This window comes from Budorcas taxicolor, chromosome X (genome assembly GCF_023091745.1).
Source record: "Budorcas taxicolor isolate Tak-1 chromosome X, Takin1.1, whole genome shotgun sequence".
NCBI lineage: Eukaryota > Metazoa > Chordata > Mammalia > Artiodactyla > Bovidae > Budorcas > Budorcas taxicolor.
In genome coordinates this window covers 61,485,546-61,505,052 of record NC_068935.1, presented here as the reverse complement: position 1 = coordinate 61,505,052, position 19,507 = coordinate 61,485,546, and the positions used below count along the sequence as shown (strand labels likewise).

The following is a 19,507-nucleotide window of genomic DNA, read 5'->3' as shown; positions in this document are numbered from 1 at the left end:
GCCGGGCAGTGGTAAGGCACCACTTAAGGCGAGGTGCAAGGTTTATTTCAACTATAACCATTTGCTTGGTTGCTAGTAGAAGAGATGGAGAACAGATTTCACCAGGGTAGCAGTTTAGCCAAGAGAGTAGAATAGAAACAAGGAGGCTAGGAATCTGTGGATCCCAAGGAGAATGAAGAATTCTTGGAGTGGGGAGGGAAAGAATGACGGCTGGCAAAGTAGGAGAATGTTGACAGCTGGAACCTGAGATCTTGGATTCGATTCAGGTTGCTCACAACAAGGTCTGTCCTTTGGTGAAGACAAAGGTGATTTTTCCAGACCAAGTGAAGCGGTGCCTGGGCAAAAGCATTGTGCATAGCCTTGAAAGTTGCCATGTCTACTCAGGTATGTTTTCTTTGGGAAACCTCTGTCTTCAGAGTCTTACTTGAGCTTCTATACCAGCCACCTGCAAATACTCTGAGCAGAATGCATTTTGTGCAATTGCCATCTTCTGTTATATTCCAAACAACACTGTTGGGAACATTCGAGAATGTTCTGGAAAGCCCTCTATTCACCCCCCTGAAGCTGTATCAGCCTTGCCCCAGGCATGGTCAAGGGCCCCAGAGCCTGACCTGCTCAGACACCCCAACTCAGTGACCCCTGGGCATGAGTACTCAACCACAGGCCAAATGCTGTGCTCCAGAGGCTACTGTACTACACTCTCTGGTGCCTTCGGTTGCTTTTTCCTTCACCTGATCTCTGTTCAGCAGCTTTGGGTCAGCAGCTGTTAACTTGTCTGCCCCCATGCTGTTTTTCATAGCCTCATTGTGTGGCCTTACTTACAGCCTAGGATGGTGTTAGAACCCCACCTGTCCAGAAAATAATTTAAAAGAATTTCTCTAGCACTGGGTTTCCCTTTTCAGCTCAAGACCAAACTTGAAATTTCCCTGGATCTGCTTTTAACTCTCCTTCTGGCTCTTTTGACAGACATTCCATGGGAATTAGCTGTCCTGACATACATCTTATGCTTTTAGATTCTATTAGCCAGAAGAAGTCACATGGTCATATCCAATACCAATATGGTAGGGAAATGTACTCCTCCTGCTCTGGAGGAGGGGATGGCTGTTTGCTGAACTGAAATACAATTTCCCAGAGTTTTGGTTTGGGAGATTAACATGACAGGCTTACAAAGCAGCTCAGTGGTTGCCTGGGGCTGGGGGTAGGAATGGGGCTTGAACAGCAAGACCAGAACTTCTTGACATGGATGGTGTTGGTGGCCCCATGACTGTCTGAACTGAGTCAGTCATCAAACTACTTTAAATGACTGAATTTCGTGGTATGTAATTTAAACCTCAATAAAACTGTTTTAAAATGCTATCGGGAAACCATACACAAAAATTCATTTGTGATGGGTTATAGACTTCAGCATGAAAGGCAAAATAATAGAACTTCTAAAGGAAAGCATGGAAGAAATCCTTCATGACTTGGGGGTAGGCAAATGTCTTAAATAGGACCCAAAGTCTAACATACAAGGAAAACATGTGATACCTTTTTTGTGTGTTTCATTAATGTTTGAATTTTTATGCTTCACCAACTTTAAGAACTTTACCAAAAAAATTATCAAAAGAGTGAAAATTCAAGCTACAGACTGGAAGAAGATATGTAAATATTTCTATCTGTCAGAGGATTTGTATTCAGAATATATAAACTAACTCTACAAATCAATCAGAAAAAGATAAACAAATCATTGTCTTTGTATCAGGAAAAGTACTTAAACAGTTGATCAGATAGTTTATTAAAGGATATCAGAAAGGTCAATAAGCATGTGAAGTTATACTTATCATCATCATGGATTTACCTTACATGTTGGGGCCCCTAGGCTAATCTAAGGAGGCCAAGAATTTGTGGATGATAACATATAAACACACAGGCTTGTGATAGGACTATAAATTACATGGGCATTAGGCCCCTGACTCACTGTGTTGTTCCTGGACTGTTATATGTATGAGAGATTAGATAGACTATTTTCCTGGAACTCACAAGGCTTAGGGTACAAAACAGTCATCTCTATGCTGAGCTCCTAGGTGCAGAATTGGGGGAACCCTGGTCTCTCTAAAAATGCGCCTAGATTCATTCTGGAAGCTTTGAAGTGGATAAGCCTCATGGATAGCCTGCTAGGCACCAGGCAGAACCTGGGATGTCTTTTCCTCTATATCCCTGCCGGCTCCTATCTTTCACCTTCCCTCAGTCCACGTCTGCCCTGACCTCAGGAGTGCAACCAAAAAAGGTAGTACTCTTCCATTTTTGCATGAGAACTTAGTCAACATCGAAGCATAGTCAGACCATACAGTACAGGACATGTGCTCCAATAATGTACTGATGATTTGCTTGAATCTTCTTGATCTGTATATGTAATAGTCCATCTGGGCAATATCAGGGTCCACTGTGACATTCCCTTTCATTCCTTCTTGCACCATGGGAATTGTGGCCAAACAGATTTTTTATTCTTTGTTGTAATGAGGTCAGCTTGTTCTTCAGCTAGTTGGCCCTAACCACATGGTGACATCCATATTTTAGCAACTGGGAGAAAGGGAGGGAAAGGAAATGTCTGAAAAATCTGAATCTAAGGAAAGAGAAGGAGAATTCGGTTTCATTGCTACACCAATGGCCTTGATCTTCCCTAGGAAGTTTTTTTGGCATAAGAAGGCAGATAAAGTGGGATTTTAGGATTTGTGGCCTGGTTCCCCAAGGGATAACAGAGGACAGAGACAAGCTTTGGGATAAGACCGAAATAACAATGTTCTTGACTTCATGCAATGGGCCTAGGTTTGAATCCTGACTCCACCATTCATTAGCTGTATGACCTTATACTCACTACTCTTCTATCCGTAGTATGATCAAACCATAGGCGGGCATTTGACTCACCTTCAGAAGATTTCCAGTAGGATACGCCAATAGCATGAAGACTAACAGGATGAGAAGCCATATTCTGAAATGTGATGACCACGGTGTCATAAACCTCAGCCTGGATAGTTGGACCCAGCAGACCTGCAAGAAGGACATGTTCCCCCAAATGTCATTTGGAAGGATGTTTAGCTGGTAAGTCACGTCTGACTCTTTTGAAACCCCATGGACTATAGCCCGCCAGGCTCCTCTGTCCATAGGATTTCCCAGGCAAGAATACTGGAGTGGGTTGCCATTTCCTTCTCCAGGGGATCTTCCCAAACCAGGGATGGAACCCACATCTGCTACATTGGCAGGCTGATTATTTACCATTGAGCCATCAGGGAAGCCCCATTTGGAAAGTAGCACTCCAAAAAATTTATCACAAAAATGATGGTCAAAGTTACAGGAGAGAAGCAAGTCCTTCAGATTACTGATAAAAAGTAGTAGCCAAATGAATACATTAACTTCTATAACCAGCCCAGTCTTATGGTTGTTCTGAGGACAGATTTCTGGCAATGCATTCAATGCATAGATTCATTCAACTAATAATTGGGTTCCTACTATATTCTATAAACCATCTTAGGCACTAGACATGAAGTAATTAAGAAGATAGGCCATAGAGATCAAATTATAGAGACATTAGTAAAAGTGAAAGTAGCTCAGTCATGTCTGACTCATTGTGACCCCATGGACTATATCCATGGAATTCTCCAGGCCAGAATACTGGAGTAGGTAGCCTTTCCCTTCTCCAGGGGATAGTCCCAATCCAGGGATCAAACCCAGTTCTCCTGCATTGCCAGTGGATTCTTTCCCAGCTGAGCCAACAAGGAAGCCCAAGAACACTGGAGTGGGTAGCCTTTGGAATTCTCCAGGCCAGAATACTGGAGTAGGTAGCCTTTCCCTCCTCCATGGGATCTTCCCAACCCAGGAATTGAACCAGGGTCTCCTGCATTGCAGGTGGATTCTTTACCAACTGAGCCATGAGGGAAGCTATTAAATATGTAAATAAACAAGAAAACTTTAGGTTGTTATAAATGCTGTAAACGATGGTGGCATACTAGAAAATGATGAGGCAGGAAGCAGAGGATACTTTAAAGATAGCAAAGTAACCTGTGGCTGAAGCAAAGTGAATGAGATAGAAAATAGCAGAAAAGAAGGTTATAGAGGAAGGCAGGGAATATAACATGTAAGACTTTGGAGGTTACAGGAATTTAGAAGAAGAAATGGATTGGAGACTTGTTTTGGAGGAAGACATTCAAAATAATAAGATTTTGAATGAATATTTATAATATTAATAAAAATATTCATAAACAGAAACATCAGTTAAATAGAGTTTGAGACCAGAAGGGGAACTCTCATGCCCTGTAACAATAGCAGAGCCCAAGGAGGAAAAAAATCCTCATCATTGTTGGCAAGGACTCAATCAATGAGCAGCCATGGACTCTGTTTTCCCAAGCCCTTCCAAATTCCTTTACCCTTCTGCGAACTGTGCTCTTCTCTTCTTGTTATTTGGGGACTTGTTTGCAACTTGCTGTGGTTTCAGACACCAAACTGCCATCCTCTGCTGATCCTCAAGAAACTCATCTTTTCTGGAGAGACATCTGGTAGTCTATTTTAGGTCAGCAAGTCAACAAGACTTGCTCATGAGTTGCATGTTGAAGATGGGGTGGGAGAGAAGCATGAAAGACATGGGAACCAGGCATGACTCCTGTGATTTTGATTTGTGCAACTGAGTGGTCATCAGGCCATGGCACAGAAAATTTGGAGGAAATTGGTGACTTACAGACAGTCATACTAGGTATAAGTGAAAGTGAAAGTGAAGTCACTCAGTCGTGTCCGACTCTTTGTGACCCCATGAACCGCAGCACGAGGCTTACAAATGGCTTTACTGAATGCACTGGATTTAGTGGGATGAAAATATGAAACAGGTTTCTTTTTCATGGTTTTTAATTGTATGTAGAATTTCCCTTTCTCGCATTTTGAGCAATCCCAAATTTTCCCCAAGTAACCTTCACATATTAACAGTATTATCATATGTACTAAGAAGTCCAGTCTGGCCTCATAGCAAACTTTTGATGTTCCCTGCAATTCAGGGATTCCCCCCTCCTCCAGTTCAGCTCTGAAATAGACTCAGAAATCAGTAATAGGGAGAAAAAGATATTTGGTTAGCAGGTTCACTGCTTTCTCACCTTCCTTCCCCAATCACCTTACTGCCTCTGGACCTTCTAAGGTTGGAGCTTAGGACAGGAGCGGAAAAAAGGCATAATTATAAGATTTTTCTTGGTCGTTCAGTGGTAATGTGGCTTTGGTACCCCCTGCATGTGGCACAGGCCAAATTTCTACATCTTTCTTTCTTAGAGAACTTACATGAGTTCTTTGAGAACTCTCTCCCTCTCAGTATGGTGACATCCTATTCCATTTCCCCCTGGCCTGTGATATGCCCTGTCCAGTTTTCACTTTATCTCTCCTCTCATTTTGTGCTTCTGAGAGTGCAATCACACAGATCTTCTCTGCTGGGATCACCTAGCCCTGGCAAAAAGTCCTCTCAGGCAGGGTTTTCTTGAGGCAAGTTTTGTCCAATAATCTTCCTGGTCTCACACCTAACAGTGGCGGTGCAGTTAGCTTCTGCCATATCCCACTCTCCTTCTGACACCATTAGGGGAAACTCTGTAAGACTCTGGCCTTGAAAGTTTTCTTCCAGATAAAAATCAGGCACGAATCAGTATCTTCCAAGCGCCAAAAATTCTCTCAAGTTTTCTAAACAGTTCTCCTGAAGCCTCCCTCGCTGCAGCTTGACATGGTGGGGAGGGCAGATACTTCCTCTCCATGGGGATATATACAAAATACCAAAAATGTTTTCACAGGAAATCCTCAAATCTAAAGTTTTTCATAAGTTCCTAGCCTTCTTTTATAAAACTTGAAGGTACATGATGGGCTAAAGGTTGCTGAATCAATTTGGAGCACTATCTGAACAAGTCTTGAATAGGTGGGCCATTATCTTTCTTTAGAATTTGGGACTACTTGTCAGCTATAATTCTCAGAAATAATTCTAAGACAGGAAATCTTAACACCTTGTTACATGCTTATTTGGGCTTCCCTGATGGCTCAGCTGGTAAAGAATCTGCCTGCAATGTGGGAGACCTGGTTTTGATCCCTGGGTTGGGAAGATCCCCTGGAGAAGGGAAAGGCTACCCACTCCAGTATTCTGGCCTGGAGAATCCCATGGACTGTATAGTCCATGGGGTCGTCAAGAGTCGAACATGACTGAGCAACTTTCACTTTCACATGCTTATTTGACATTTAAGTGGAAGTATCAAACAAGCAGTCTGAACTGAAGATATAAACTCAGGGGTTACTGGCATATATGATCTTTTAAAGCCATGAGCATGGATAAGACCAACTAGGAATTGAAAGCAGGGAGAAAAAAGAAAATGAACCCAGGTCCAAGATAAAGGGCACTTGAACATCTAGAGAATAAACACAGGAGGAGATCCAGTCAAGAAGACTGAGACCATTTGGTCAGTGTATTTCCCCAAGAGGTGGTAATAAGGGAAGACTGACCAAGAAAATATTTTCTTTGGCAGCTGCCCTCTTAAAAAACTGCAGTCCAAGGCTGGGTAATCCTTTCAAGGAAACAAGACACCCAGTTTCACAAGAAAGAGTCAATCTTGTTTACATTACCCATCCATGGTGGCCTGGGCTTGGCGATGTTAAAAAGTTGATCCGTGAACTCTACAAACACAGTCTTTCTGTACATGACTGATGTGTTGAATGGAAAAGGTTTGGGCACTCTGGGAGGAAACCTGTGTGAAGAAGAGAAAAAGTCATTCATTTTGGTTGACCCTTCTCTGAACGTGCTTGGAAAAATAGCTGGAGGTCATGCTTCCATCCCACTCTCCTCTACCGTGAACAAGGCAGACTGGAAATGGTATCTGGATCCCTGCTACAGACTGAATATTTCTGTGCAGAACCCTCACAAATGGGATTAGTGCCCTTATAAAGGACCCCCGAGAGAGATATCTCACCTCTTGTAACCATGTAAGTTACAACAAAAAATGGCATCTCTGAACCAGCAAGAGGGTCATCACCAGACACCAAATCAGTTGGCACTCTGATCTTGGATGTCTGGCTTCCAGAACTGTGAGAAATAAATGTCTATTGTTTATAAGCCACCCAGTCTATGGTATTTTGTTATAGAAGCCTGGACAGACCAGGACATGCTGTCCCTGGAATTCTCCAGGCCAGAATACTGGAGTGGGTAGCTGTTCCCTTCTCCAGGGGATCTTCCCAACCCAGGGATCAAACCGAGGTCTCCCACATTACAGGCAGATTCTTTCCCAGCTGAGCCACCAGGGAAGCCCAAGAATACTAGAGAAGGTAGCCTATCCCTTCTCCAGTGGATCATCCTGACTCAGGAATCGAACTGGGTCTCCTGCACTGCTGGCAGATTCTTTACCAGCTGTGCTACCAGGGAAGCCCAGACAATTCGTAACATCTATCAAATCAAAGAGCAAGTCTTTCCTCATAGCTTAGTTGGTAAAGAATCTGCCTGCAATGCAGGAGACCCGGGTTTAATTCCTGGGTTGGGAAGATCCCCTGGAGAAGGAAATGGCAATCCACTTGAGTAATCTTGCCTGGAAAATCCCATGGACAGAAGAGCCTGGTGGGCTACAGTGCATGGGGTCACAAGAGTTGGACATGACTTAGCAACTAAACCACCACCATCAAATCAAAACACTGTTTTCAAAAGTCATCTGACACATTAAGTACCATACAATAAGAAAAAGCATAAAATCAATACTCATACACTACCAGCCAAAAAAACCTTTGCCGAAACAATAACTATAACATCCTTCAATTTTATCTCTAAAAAAGACTATAACTTTCATCTAAGTACCTTGAACTCCAATTTTGTCAGTATGTACCTAAAATTACCAGATACCGCCAATTATCCAAGGTGGTGCAGTGGTAAAGAAATCACCTACCAATGCAGGAGACACAAAAGACACGAGTTTGATTTCTGGGTTGGAAAGATCTCTTGGAGAAGGAAATGGCAACCCTCTCCAGTATTCTTGTCTGGAAAATTCCATGGACAGAGGAGCCTGGTGAGCTACAGTACACAGGTTCACAGAGTTGGACACTACTGAGCATGCATGCACGCACACACACACACACACACACACACACACACACACACACACACACACCCCACATCCACTTACCCATGGATCAGCTAATGAATCAGACATTTCATAATTATGTTCAGTTCAGTCGCTCGGTCGTGTCCGACTCTTTGCCACCCCATGAACTGCAGCATGCCAGGCCTCCCTGTGCATCACCAACTCCCAGAGTTTACTCAAACTGTCCATCAAGTCGGTGATGCCATCCAGCCATCTCATCCTCTGTCATCCCCTTCTCCTCCGGCCCTCAATCCCTCCCAGCATCAGAGTCTTTTCCAATGAGTCAACTCTTCACATGAGGTGGCCAAAGTACTGGAGATTCAGCTTTAGCAACATTCCTTCCAAAAACACCAGGACTGATCTCCTTTAGAATGGACTGGTTGGATCTCCTTGAAGTCCAAAGGACTCTCAACAGTCTTTTCCAACACCACACTTCAAAAGCATCAATTCTTCGGTGCTCAGCTTTCTTCACAGTCCAACTCTCACATCCATACATAACTACTGGAAAAACCATAGCCTTGATTAGATGGACCTTTGTTGGCAAAGTAATGTCTCTGCTTTCGAATATGCTATCTAGGTTGGTCATAACTTTCCTTCCAAGGAGTAAGTGTCTTTAAGTTCAGGCTGCAGTCACCATCTGCAGTGATTTTGGAGCCCCCCAAAATAAAGTCAGACACTGTTTCCACTGTTTCCCCATCTATTTCCCATGAAGTGATGGGATGCCATGATCTTAGTTTTCTGAATGTTGAGCTTTAAGCTAACTTTTTCACTCTCCTCTTTCACTTTCATCAAGAGGCTTTTTAGTTCCTCTTCACTTTCTGCCATAAGGGTGGTGTCATCTACATATCTGAGGTTATTGATATTTCTCCTGGCAATCTTGATTCTAGCTTGTGCTTCTTACAGTCCAGTGTTTCTCATGATGTACTCTGCATAGAAGTTAAATAAGCAGGGTGACAATATACAGCCTTGATGTACTCCTTTTCCTATTTGGAACTAGTCTGTTGGTCCATGTCCAGTTCTAACTGTGGCTTTCTGACCTGCATGTAGGTTTCTCAACAGGCAGGTCAGGTGGTCTGGTATTCCCATCTCTTTCAGAATTTTCCACAGTTTATTGTGATCCACACAGTCAAAGGCTTTGGCATAGTCAATAAAGCAGAAATAGATGTTTTTCTGGAACTCTCTTGCTTTTTCCATGATCCAGCAGATGTTGGCAATTTGATCTCTGGTGCTTCTGCCTTTTCTAAAACCAGCTTGAACATCAGGAAGTTCACGGTTCACGTATTGCTGAAGCCTGGCTTGGAGAATTTTGAGCATTACTTTACCAGTGTGTGAGATGACTGCAGTTGTGTGGTAGTTAGAGCATTCTTTGGCATTGCCTTTCTTTGGAATTGGAATGAAAACTGACCTTTTCCAGTCCTGTGGCCACTGGTGAGTTTTCCAAATTTGCTGACATATTGAGTGCAGCACTTTCTCAGCATCATCTTTCAGGATTTGAAATAGCTCAACTGGAATTCCATCACCTCCACTAGCTTTGTTCATAGTGATGCTTTCTAATGCCCACTTAACTTCACATTCCAGGATGTCTGGCTCTATGTGAGTGACCACACCATCGTGATTATCTTGGTCGTGAAGATATTTTTTGTACAGTTCTTCTGTGTATTCTTGCCACCTCTTCTTAGTATCTTCTGCTTCTGTTAGGTCCATACTATTTCCGTCCTTTATCGAGCCCATCTTTGCATGAAATGTTCCCTTGGTATTTCTAATTTTCTTGAAGAGATCTTTCCCATTCTGTTGTCTTCCTCTATCTCTTTGCATTGATTGCTGAGGAAGGCCTTCTTTTCTCTTCTTGCTATTCTTTGGAACTCTGCATTCAGATGCTTATATCTTTCCTTTTCTCCTTTGCTTTTTGCTTCTCTTTTTTTCACAGCTATTTGTAAAGCCTCCTCAGACAGCCATTTTGCTTTTTTGCATTTCTTTTCCATGGGGATGGTCTTGATCCCCGTCTTCTGCACAATGTCACGAACCTCCATCCATAGTTCATCAGGCACTCTGTCTATCAGATCTAGTTCCTTAAATCTATTTCTCACTTCCACTGTATAATCAAAAGGGATTTGATTTAGATCATACCTGAATGGTCTAGTGACTTTCCCTATTTTCTTCAATTTAAGTCTGAATTTGGCAATAAGGAGTTCATGATCTGAGCCACAGTCAGCTCCCGGTCTTGTTTTTGCTGACTGTATAGAGCTGCTCCATTTTTGGCTGCAAAGAATATAATCAATATGATTTCAGTGTTGCCCATCTGGTGAGGTCCATGTCTAGAGTCTTCAACTCAGTGAAATTAAGCCATACACTGCGGGGCCACCCAAGACGGGCGGGTCATGGTGGAGAGGTCTGACAGAATGTGGTCCACTGGAGAAGGGAATGGCAAACTACTTCAGTATTCTTGCCTTGAGAACTCCATGAACAGTATGAAAAAGCAAAATGATAGGATACTGAAAGAGGAACTCCCCAGGTCAGTAGGTGCCGAATATGCTACTGGAGATCACTGGAGAAATAACTCCAGAAAGAATGAAGGGATGGAGTCAAAGCAAAAACAATACCCAGTTGTGGATGTGACTGGTGACAGAAGCAAGGTCCGATGCTGTAAACAGCAATATTGCATAGGAACCTGGAATGTCAGGTCCATGAATCAAGGCAAATTGGAAGTGGTCACACAGGAGATGGCAAGAGTGAACGTCAACATTCTAGGAATCAGAGAACTAAAATGGGCTGGAATGGGTGAATTTAACTCAGATGACCATTATATCTACTACTGCAGGCAGGAATCCCTTAGGAGAAATGGAGTAGCCACCATGGTCAACAAGAGTCTGAAATGCAGTACTTGGATGCAGTCTCAAAAACGACAGAATGATCTCTGTTCGTTTCCAAGGCAAACCATTCAGTATCACAGTAATTCAAGTCTATGCCCCAACCAGTAATGCTGAAGAAGCTGAAGTTGAACGGTTCTATGAAGACCTACAATACCTTTTAGAATTAACACCCCCCCAAAAGTTAATTATGTTCAGTTAAATTCAGTTCAGTCACTCAGTCGTGTCCGACTCTTTGCGACCCCGTGAATCGCTGCACACCAGGCCCCCCTGTCCATCACCAACTCCCAGAGTTCACTCATACTCACGTCCATCGAGTCAGTGATGCCATCCAGCCATCTCATCCTCTGTCGTCCCCTTCTCCTCCTGCCCCCAATCCCTCCCAGCATCAGAGTCTTTTCCAATGAGTCAACTCTTCGCATGAGGTGGCCAAAGTACTGGAGTTTCAGCTTCAGCATCATTCCCTCCAAAGAAATCCCAGGGCTGATCTCCTTGCAGTCCAAGGGACTCTCAAGAGTCTTCTCCAACACCACAGTTCAAAAGCACAGTTCAAAAGCATCAATCTCTCTTGAGAGTCCCTTGGACAGCAAGGAGATCCAACCAGTCCATCCTAAAGGAGATCAGTCCTGGGTGTTCACTGGAAGGACTGATGTTGAAGCTGAAACTCCAATACTTTGGCCACCTGAAGCGAAGAGCTGACTCATTTGAAAAGACCCTGATGCTGGGAAAGATTGAGGGCAGGAGGAGAATGGGACGACAGAGGATGAGATGGTTGGATGGCATCACCGACTCAATGGACATGAGTTTGGGTAAACTCTGGGAGTTGGTGATGGGCAGGGAGGCCTGGTGTGCCGTGTTTCATGGGGTTGCAAAGAGTTGGACATGACTGAGCGACTGAACTGAACGGCTGATCATTACGTAGACACAGGGGCCTGGTGGCCTTGGCCCAACCGGGACAACTCAGAAGGGTCAACTGAGCTCGAGTTCCGTGGAGGGTTGGCCTGCATGGCGGCCCAGTTTCTCCCTCTGCCCACTCCCACTTCCTCAGGTATTGATCCCAAGACAACTCTAAATAACATTCCTACAGGACAATCTCTATCTCACAGTCCGCTTCTAGGGAACCCAATCTGTGACACTAATTCATATTTCATTGTGCTCTAATTTCATCCATCTCTGGAAATTTCCATGGCACTAGCTTTGGCATAGACCTACAGGGCTTTTAGTCATTGAACTTTGAGTTGATTTGTCCCATCTCCTGGCAACCTTGAGGCACAGTCATCAACTCCTCCCTAGAGTTTGTTCCCTTTTCCTCTGCCTAGTCCATCTCCTTGGTTCTGCTGAGTCTGCCTTACCCAGTTTCTCCAAAGTTGCCAGTGGTTTCTAATAAGACTCAGATCTATGTCCAGAGATAGGTATTTTGCTACACACTAGCACAGTGCTTTCATTTTAATATTTCTGACTAAAATGAAAATCTAGGACATAAAAAGTGTTTACTAGATCAAGAGCTTGGAAGACCAGAGAAGGAACAGGATCACCAGTACACAAAAACAATTTTTTCTCTCTCTGAGGGAAAAGGAAAAAATCAAAAGCTAGATAAAAGAACAAGGTTATGCAACAGAGAAAACAGAAGGCCTAGGCCCTAGTCAGCTGGGACGTGATTTATGACTCTGATTTAGCATAATCTGCACAGTAAGTGACAAAATGTTCCCAGGTTCACAGGTTTTACTCTTTCCTAACTTATGTGGGGTTTTGTTTGTGTATTTCCCTTGGGCTTTGATATATAAATCTTGCCAAATATATTTCGCAACAATGTCCTTGACCTGAACTGTTCTTTCACATTTTATCTAAAATCCATCGGAAAACCTATTATATTCCCTGACCTTTGCTTAGAAGAAGTTGAGCAGCTGCAGGAATAGATAATATAAAACTGAATTTCCCAGATGTTTGTTTCAAGTCTTGGCAGAGGTTGTCAGGATATGTTCAGAGTCAGCTTATCCTGTTAATCAGTACCAAAATAATCTGGACTATAAAATGGTATCATCAAAATAAAATTCTATCAACTTTTTCCTGGTAAATCCATGTGACTGCCTATAAAGCAAAAGAAATCTAGATACTAAATAAATCATTTTCTCCATTCAATTTTATACACAGACTGTGATTCACTATACTTCATCCTGCATGCTATAATACAAGCACAACGTATTAAGTACAATTATCTCAACACTAGTTTTCAAATAGTCCAGTATTAACAGATAAATGGCCAATGGTTCATTTAGATACCAGGCTACTGATCATCTGGGCCTCTACTTCAGGATCAGTCACATGGCACAACCACAGGCTTGGATCCCTTCCTTAAACTATGCACAAAAATTAACTCAAATAACTCAATATAAGAGCTAAGACTATAAAACTCTTAGAAGAAAGCACTGGTATAAATCTCTGTGACTTTGGATTTGGTAATAGCTTTTTAGATATGATACCAAAAACACAAGCAACTAGCAGAAAAAAATAGATAAATTGGAATTCATCAAAATGAAAATCTTTGTGCTGTGAGAAAATTTTGAAAACAAGTGTACTTGTATCCAGAATATATAAAGAAGTCTCAAAACTCAACAATAATAAGACAACCCAATGTAAAAATGGGCTAAATATTTGCATCATCAGATTATTAAATAACATACAGGAATGGTCAGTCACAAATGTAAAGATGCTCAGTATCTTTAGTATCAGAGAAATGTAAAATTAAACATACAGTACAATATCAGCACATAGTCATTAAATAACTAAAATACTTCAGTTCAGTTCAGTCGCTCAGTCGTGTTCAACTCTTTGTGATCCCATGAACTGCAGCATGCCAGGCCTCCTTGTCCATCACCACCTCCTGGCGTTTACCCAAACTCATGTCCATTGAGTCAGTGATGCCATCCAACCATCTCATTCTCTGTCTAGCAACACCACATACCCAGTATGTGTTGCAACTGGCACTTTCATGCATTGCTGATGAGAGTACAAAATGGTATAATCATTCCAGAAATCTGTTCATAGTATCTTATAAAGTTAAATGTGCATTTTCACATGATCCAGCAATTTCACTCATCGAATATGCAGCTAAGATAAGTGAAAGCAGATGGCCACACAAACACTTGTACAGGAATGTTCACAGCAGGTTTATTTATATTAACCCCTGGAAACAAGTCAAAGGTTAACGTGGAAGTGAAAGGTATACATTGTGATATATTCCCTCAAACGAGCAGTAATCAGCAATAAAAAGGACAGAACAACTTCATGTGACAGCCTGAGCAAATTTCCAAATCACGATGCTTAAGATAAAAATCGAGACACTGAAGAGTGCATACTGTATGAATTTACTGATATAAAAGTCTCGTAAAGTCAAAAGCAAATTTGTAATTCCAGAAAGGAGCTTGTTGCCTGGTGCCAGGTCAAGGTAGAGATACTTACTAAAAGGTTGCAGGATGATTGACTGGGGTGGTATTTATGTAACTGGTATGATTTGTCAAAACTTCTCAAACTGCACATTTAAAAATCTGTGTGTTTCACCATATGTAAATTATACCAGTGGTAGGGAAAATGTCCCTCATGACCTCTGCCCCTTGGCATTATGCTCAGGACTATGTTCTGTTATGTGGTAGAAGAAACTTGACACATGGAATTAAGGTTGTTAATCAGCTGCTCTTGAGATGGGGAGAGGATCTTGAAATGTCTGGGTGGGTCTAATGTAACCATGAGAAATCTTAAAAGTGGAAGAGGGAGACAGAGCAGAAGTTTTAACAGATGTCATGGAAATTGAAGTTAGATCTGAAGCACAAAAGAGACTTGATATACACTTATTAGCATAAAGATAGAGGGCACTGCATGGAAACTGAAAGAAGGAACTAAATTCCAATTGAGCCTGGAAGTGGGTTTCCTCCCACTCCCCCAAGCCGGAGCCTCCAGTAAGGAACATAGCCCTGTATACACCTTGATTTTGGCCTTGTATGATCCCAAGTCGAGTTCCTAGTTGAGCCGACCTGGATTTCTGACCCACTGAAACTGTGAGATAATAAGTAGATGTTATTGCAAACTGCTATGAACAAAGCTAGTGGAGGTGATGGAATTCCAGTTGAGCTGTTTCAAATCCTAAAAGATGATGCTGTGAAAGTGCTGCACTCAATATGCAAGCAAATATAAAAATTCAGCAGTGGTCACAGGACTGGGAAAGGTCAGTTTTCATTCCAATCTCAAAGAAGGGCAGTGCCAAAGAATGTTCAAACTACCGCACAATTGCACTCATTTCACATGCTAGCATGCTGCTAAGCTAAGTCACTTCAGTCATGTCCGACTCTGTGTGACCCCATAGACGGCAGCCCACCAGGCTCCCCCGTCTCTGGGATTCTCCAGGCAAGAACACTGGAGTGGGTTGCCATTTCTCTCTCCAATGCATGAAAGTGAAAAGTGAAAGGGAAGTCGCTCAGTCATGTCCGACTCTTAGCGACCCCATGGACTGCAGCCTACCAGGCTCCTCCGTCCATGGGATTTTCCAGGCAAGAGTACTGGAGTGGGTTGCCATTGCCTTCTCACGCTAGCATAGTAGTGCTCAAAATTCTCAAAATGCTCAAGCCAGGCTTTAACAGTACGTGAACCAAGAATGTTCAGATGTTCAAGCTGGATTTAGAAAAGGCAGAGGAACCAGAAATCAAATAGCCAACATCTGTTGGATCATAGAAAAAGCAAGAGAATTCAAGAAAAACATCTACTTCTGCTTCATTGATGATGCTAAAGCCTTTGACTGTGTGGATCACAACAGTGGAGAATTCTTAAAGAGATGGAAATACCAAACCACCTTACCTACCTCCTGAAAAACCTGTATGCAGGTCAAGAAGCAACAGTTAGAACCAGACATGGAACAACGGACTGGTTCCAAATTGGGAAAGGGGTACATCAAGGCTGTATACTGTCACCCTGCTTTAACTTATATGAAGAGTACATCATAAGAAACGCTGGGCTGGATGAAGCACAAGCTGGAATCAAGATTGCCAGGAGAAATATCAATAACCTCAGATATGCAGATGACACCACCCTTATGGCAGAAAGCAAACAGGAACAAAAGAGGCTCTTGATGAAACTGAAAGAGGAGTAAAAAAGAACTGTCTTAAAACTCAACATTCAAAAAACGGAGGTCACGGCATCCTGTCCCAACGTTCATGGCAAATAGATGGGGAAACAATGGAAAGAGTGACGAACTTTTTTTTCTTGGCTTCCAAAATCACTGCAGATGGTGACTGCAGCCACAAAATTAAAAGACACTTGCTCCCTGGAAGAAAAGCTATGACAAAACTAGACAGCATATGAAAAAGCAGATACATTTCTTTGCCAACAAAGGTCTCAATAGTCAAAGCTATGGTTTTTCCAGTAGTTATGTATGGATGTGAGAGTTGGACTATAAAGAAGGCTAAGCACCAAAGAATTGATGCTTTTGAAGTGTGGTGTTGGAGAAGACTCTTGAGAGTCCCTTGGACTGCAAGGAGATCCAACCAGTTCATCCTAAAGGAAATTAGTCCTGAATATTCACTGGAAGGACTGATGCTGAAGCTGAAACTCCAATACTTTAGCCATTGATGCGAAAAACTGACTCATTGGAAAAGATCCTGATGCTGGAAAAGATTGAAGGCAGGAGAAGAAAGGGAGAGAAATTTTACATAGTCATTTAATTGACTTGCACAGGATTCCATTAGGTGTTAATGAGTGAGAAAAATGTATAGTATCCTATTTTTTGTAAAACAAACAATGACAAAGAAAACCTTTATTTGCATATATGTGCAAACATGTGTGTTCATGAATCTATATTACCATACTAGGGCTACCAGATTGGGGATAATCAAGAAGCAGGTTCAGGTAGAAGAAATGTAGGGGGCAAAGCAAACAGAACAAAAAAGATTGTAACATTTGTATGACATGACCATATTTAATATTTACATTACCATCAAGTATGTACTGGGCTTAAAACTTTATAATGCACATTTAAAGAAAATACAACAAAATTGTAAATAAATGCTTTCAGCATTCAACTCAATAAGCAAACAATTAGATCAACAAAACGAACCAAAGGAAGTAAGGAAGAAGAAATGAACCAATGAAAGTAAAAATGGAAATTGATAGACCCAAAAGTGCAGGTTCCTGACAAAAGCAATAAAATCCAGAAATGTCCTGAAAATATTACTTGTAAGAGAGGTAATGAGAACATATACAAGCTAAGAACAGAGATATAACTACAGACACAAAAGAGGTTAACAATATCACATGACTACTATGTGACTTGATTCCAATACACTATAAACTCTAGGCATGACGATTGCTTTCTAGGAAAATATATATAAATAAACCTTGACCGAAGAATAGGTAGAAAATCTGACTAAATCAATGACCACAGATAATATTGGAAAGATTATTTAATCATACTCTCCCCAAATGTGCCAGAACCCAGAAAAGATGAAAAGCTTCTGAATTCATGGTTAATACTATCTTTACACCAAAACAGGGTAATACTGATGGGTCTTGTTGCTCTTCTCCCTGATAGAAGTTTTGTTCCATCTCTTATGCTCCTTGCCTCTCTGCCCTCACTCTATCCCACTCTCTAGTTTCCAGAGTGGCAGCATGTGACAAAGAGAAGCAATGGACAAGATAGGGAAAAAAGTCAACAAATAGGTTAGATCTATGAAAAGGATTGACAGTGACTTGGAAATGCTCTTTAGGGCTTCAGTAGTATCACAGCCACTGTAACCTATGTCTGTATCTTCTGCCAGCCAGAGTCCCACACCCACCATTCTGCCCAGCGCCTCTAGAACCTAGGCTTACCTCGTGTTCACATGCAGCTCACTGAGCAGTTCACTTCGTGTATAGTCCCAGGACAGTTCCACTGCACCCAGGTAGTATCTTCTGATGGCACTGAAGCTGCATGGCCAGAGGCACAGAAAGAGGCAGGTAGAGAGCTTGATGTGCATGGCTCTGATGGCTGGAAAATATTCAACTGGAGAAGCAAAAAATCAGTTCTCTAAAAACATCCTAGGCTTCCAGGAGGCAAAAAAAAAAAAAGGTAAATTTTCTATGATTTTGTGAAATGTCCCAAAGTTTTCGGAAAGGACTTTAGGGGACTTAAGAACGGCATGAGAGCTCAGCAGTGGCAGATAGGATTGCTTCCTTTTGGGCGATGGGAAGCCGCCACAGGAAGAAGTGAGTAGGAAGAGGAAGGCTGAGCTCAAGCTTAACCCGTTCACCTCTAAAAGCAGCAGGGGCCCAAGACTGTTGCTTTGCTCAGAACCTTGGAAAAAAGGAAGAATTGGGTTCAGGTGAAGAGGAGCACCAAACTGTCTTCATATTCCCGGTGGCCTCCAACCCTCTTTCTTAGCAGCAGGAAGAGACACTCAGGATGTCAAAGATTCTGGAATCCGTGCATGAGCAAGAGCAACCCTCATGCTAAGAGTTGCCCCTGCTTCTCCCCTTGCCCCTCATGCAGACACCACTGAATGACCTTTAAAACCATAAAGCAGATCCAGTCACTTCTTTGCCCAGAACCCTCCACTGGCTTCTGACCTCATTCAGAGCAATAGCTTACATTTGGACCATGTGCTAGAGTCTTCCCTAAGGGATTCCCTGGTGGCTCAGACGGTAAAGCATCTGCCCACAATGTGGGAGACCCAGGTTCGATCCCTAGGTAGGGAAGATCCCCTGGAGAAGGCAATGGCCACCCACTCTGGTACTCTTGCTTAGAAAATTACATGGATGGAGGAGTCTGGTGGCCTACAGTCCATGGGGTCACAAAGAGTCAGATACGACTGAGCGACTGAACTGAACTATGTCAGATGCTTTACACATTATGTGATTTAATCCTCACAGTGAGGCTGCAAAGTAAGTACAGGTGCACCATCTAAGGGGCAGAGTGGTTAAGTGGTTCGCCAAAGAGCACACAATGGTTCATTTGTCCTAATCAGACATGGTCCTACGCAAACACCATCCCAGGCACCGGGTGCACAGCAGGAAAAACCATCAACTGAGAGACGCTAAGCAATACCTGTGAGACAGGGGTCCCTTATGTATGTCAGGTGAACTAAGAACTGCGCCCCAAAAGAAAGTAAAGTATGAGAAGGGGAAGGAGGGATGAACCAGGTCACAATTTTAAATGCCAATGGTCATGGGATGCATACCTTACGCGCAAATGTAAGAAGCTTACATTTCAGTAAGAGGCCTGTGACTTGTACACTTAAGGCTCTAGGGAGCCATGGTAGGGTTCTGAGCAAGGGAGGATCGTGATCTCTGGCCACAGACGTGAGGATCGGGTTTAACGGTACGAAAGCAGGTGGCCTGTTCGCTGAGGGCCATTTGGGCTGAGATGGAAGCATTGGAATAACAGCAAGGTTTCTGGCAGGGCGGTGTTGCCTTGAACTAGGACGGAGTCACAGCGACAGCTGTCGCTTGGGGCTGGGGCAGTGATAAGTACGTGCTCAGTGTTGACATGAACAACCACCACGAGCCCGGCTTTGA

The 19,507-nt window shown here is 42.7% G+C and overlaps 1 protein-coding gene and 1 long non-coding RNA gene across 2 annotated transcripts in view; one reads left to right on the top strand and one right to left on the bottom strand.

Annotated features, from left to right (window-relative positions):
- Positions 1–3,062, top strand: part of LOC128069885 (uncharacterized) — an 83,031-nt gene extending 79,969 nt beyond the window's left edge. The window contains exon 3 of the long non-coding RNA XR_008201580.1: positions 2,872–3,062. This is a non-coding gene — a long non-coding RNA (uncharacterized LOC128069885). The remainder of the gene's footprint in view (positions 1–2,871) is intronic.
- Positions 1–18,015, bottom strand: part of F8 (coagulation factor VIII) — a 141,253-nt gene extending 123,238 nt beyond the window's left edge. Inside the window, exons 1-3 of the mRNA XM_052663089.1 lie at positions 17,825–18,015; positions 6,607–6,728; positions 2,905–3,027 (exon numbers count right to left, since the gene is read on the bottom strand). Of these exons, the coding sequence (XP_052519049.1) occupies positions 2,905–3,027; positions 6,607–6,728; positions 17,825–17,970 (391 nt within the window). The 5' untranslated portion in view covers positions 17,971–18,015. The remainder of the gene's footprint in view (positions 1–2,904; positions 3,028–6,606; positions 6,729–17,824) is intronic.
- Between the last annotated feature and the right edge of the window lie 1,492 nt (positions 18,016–19,507).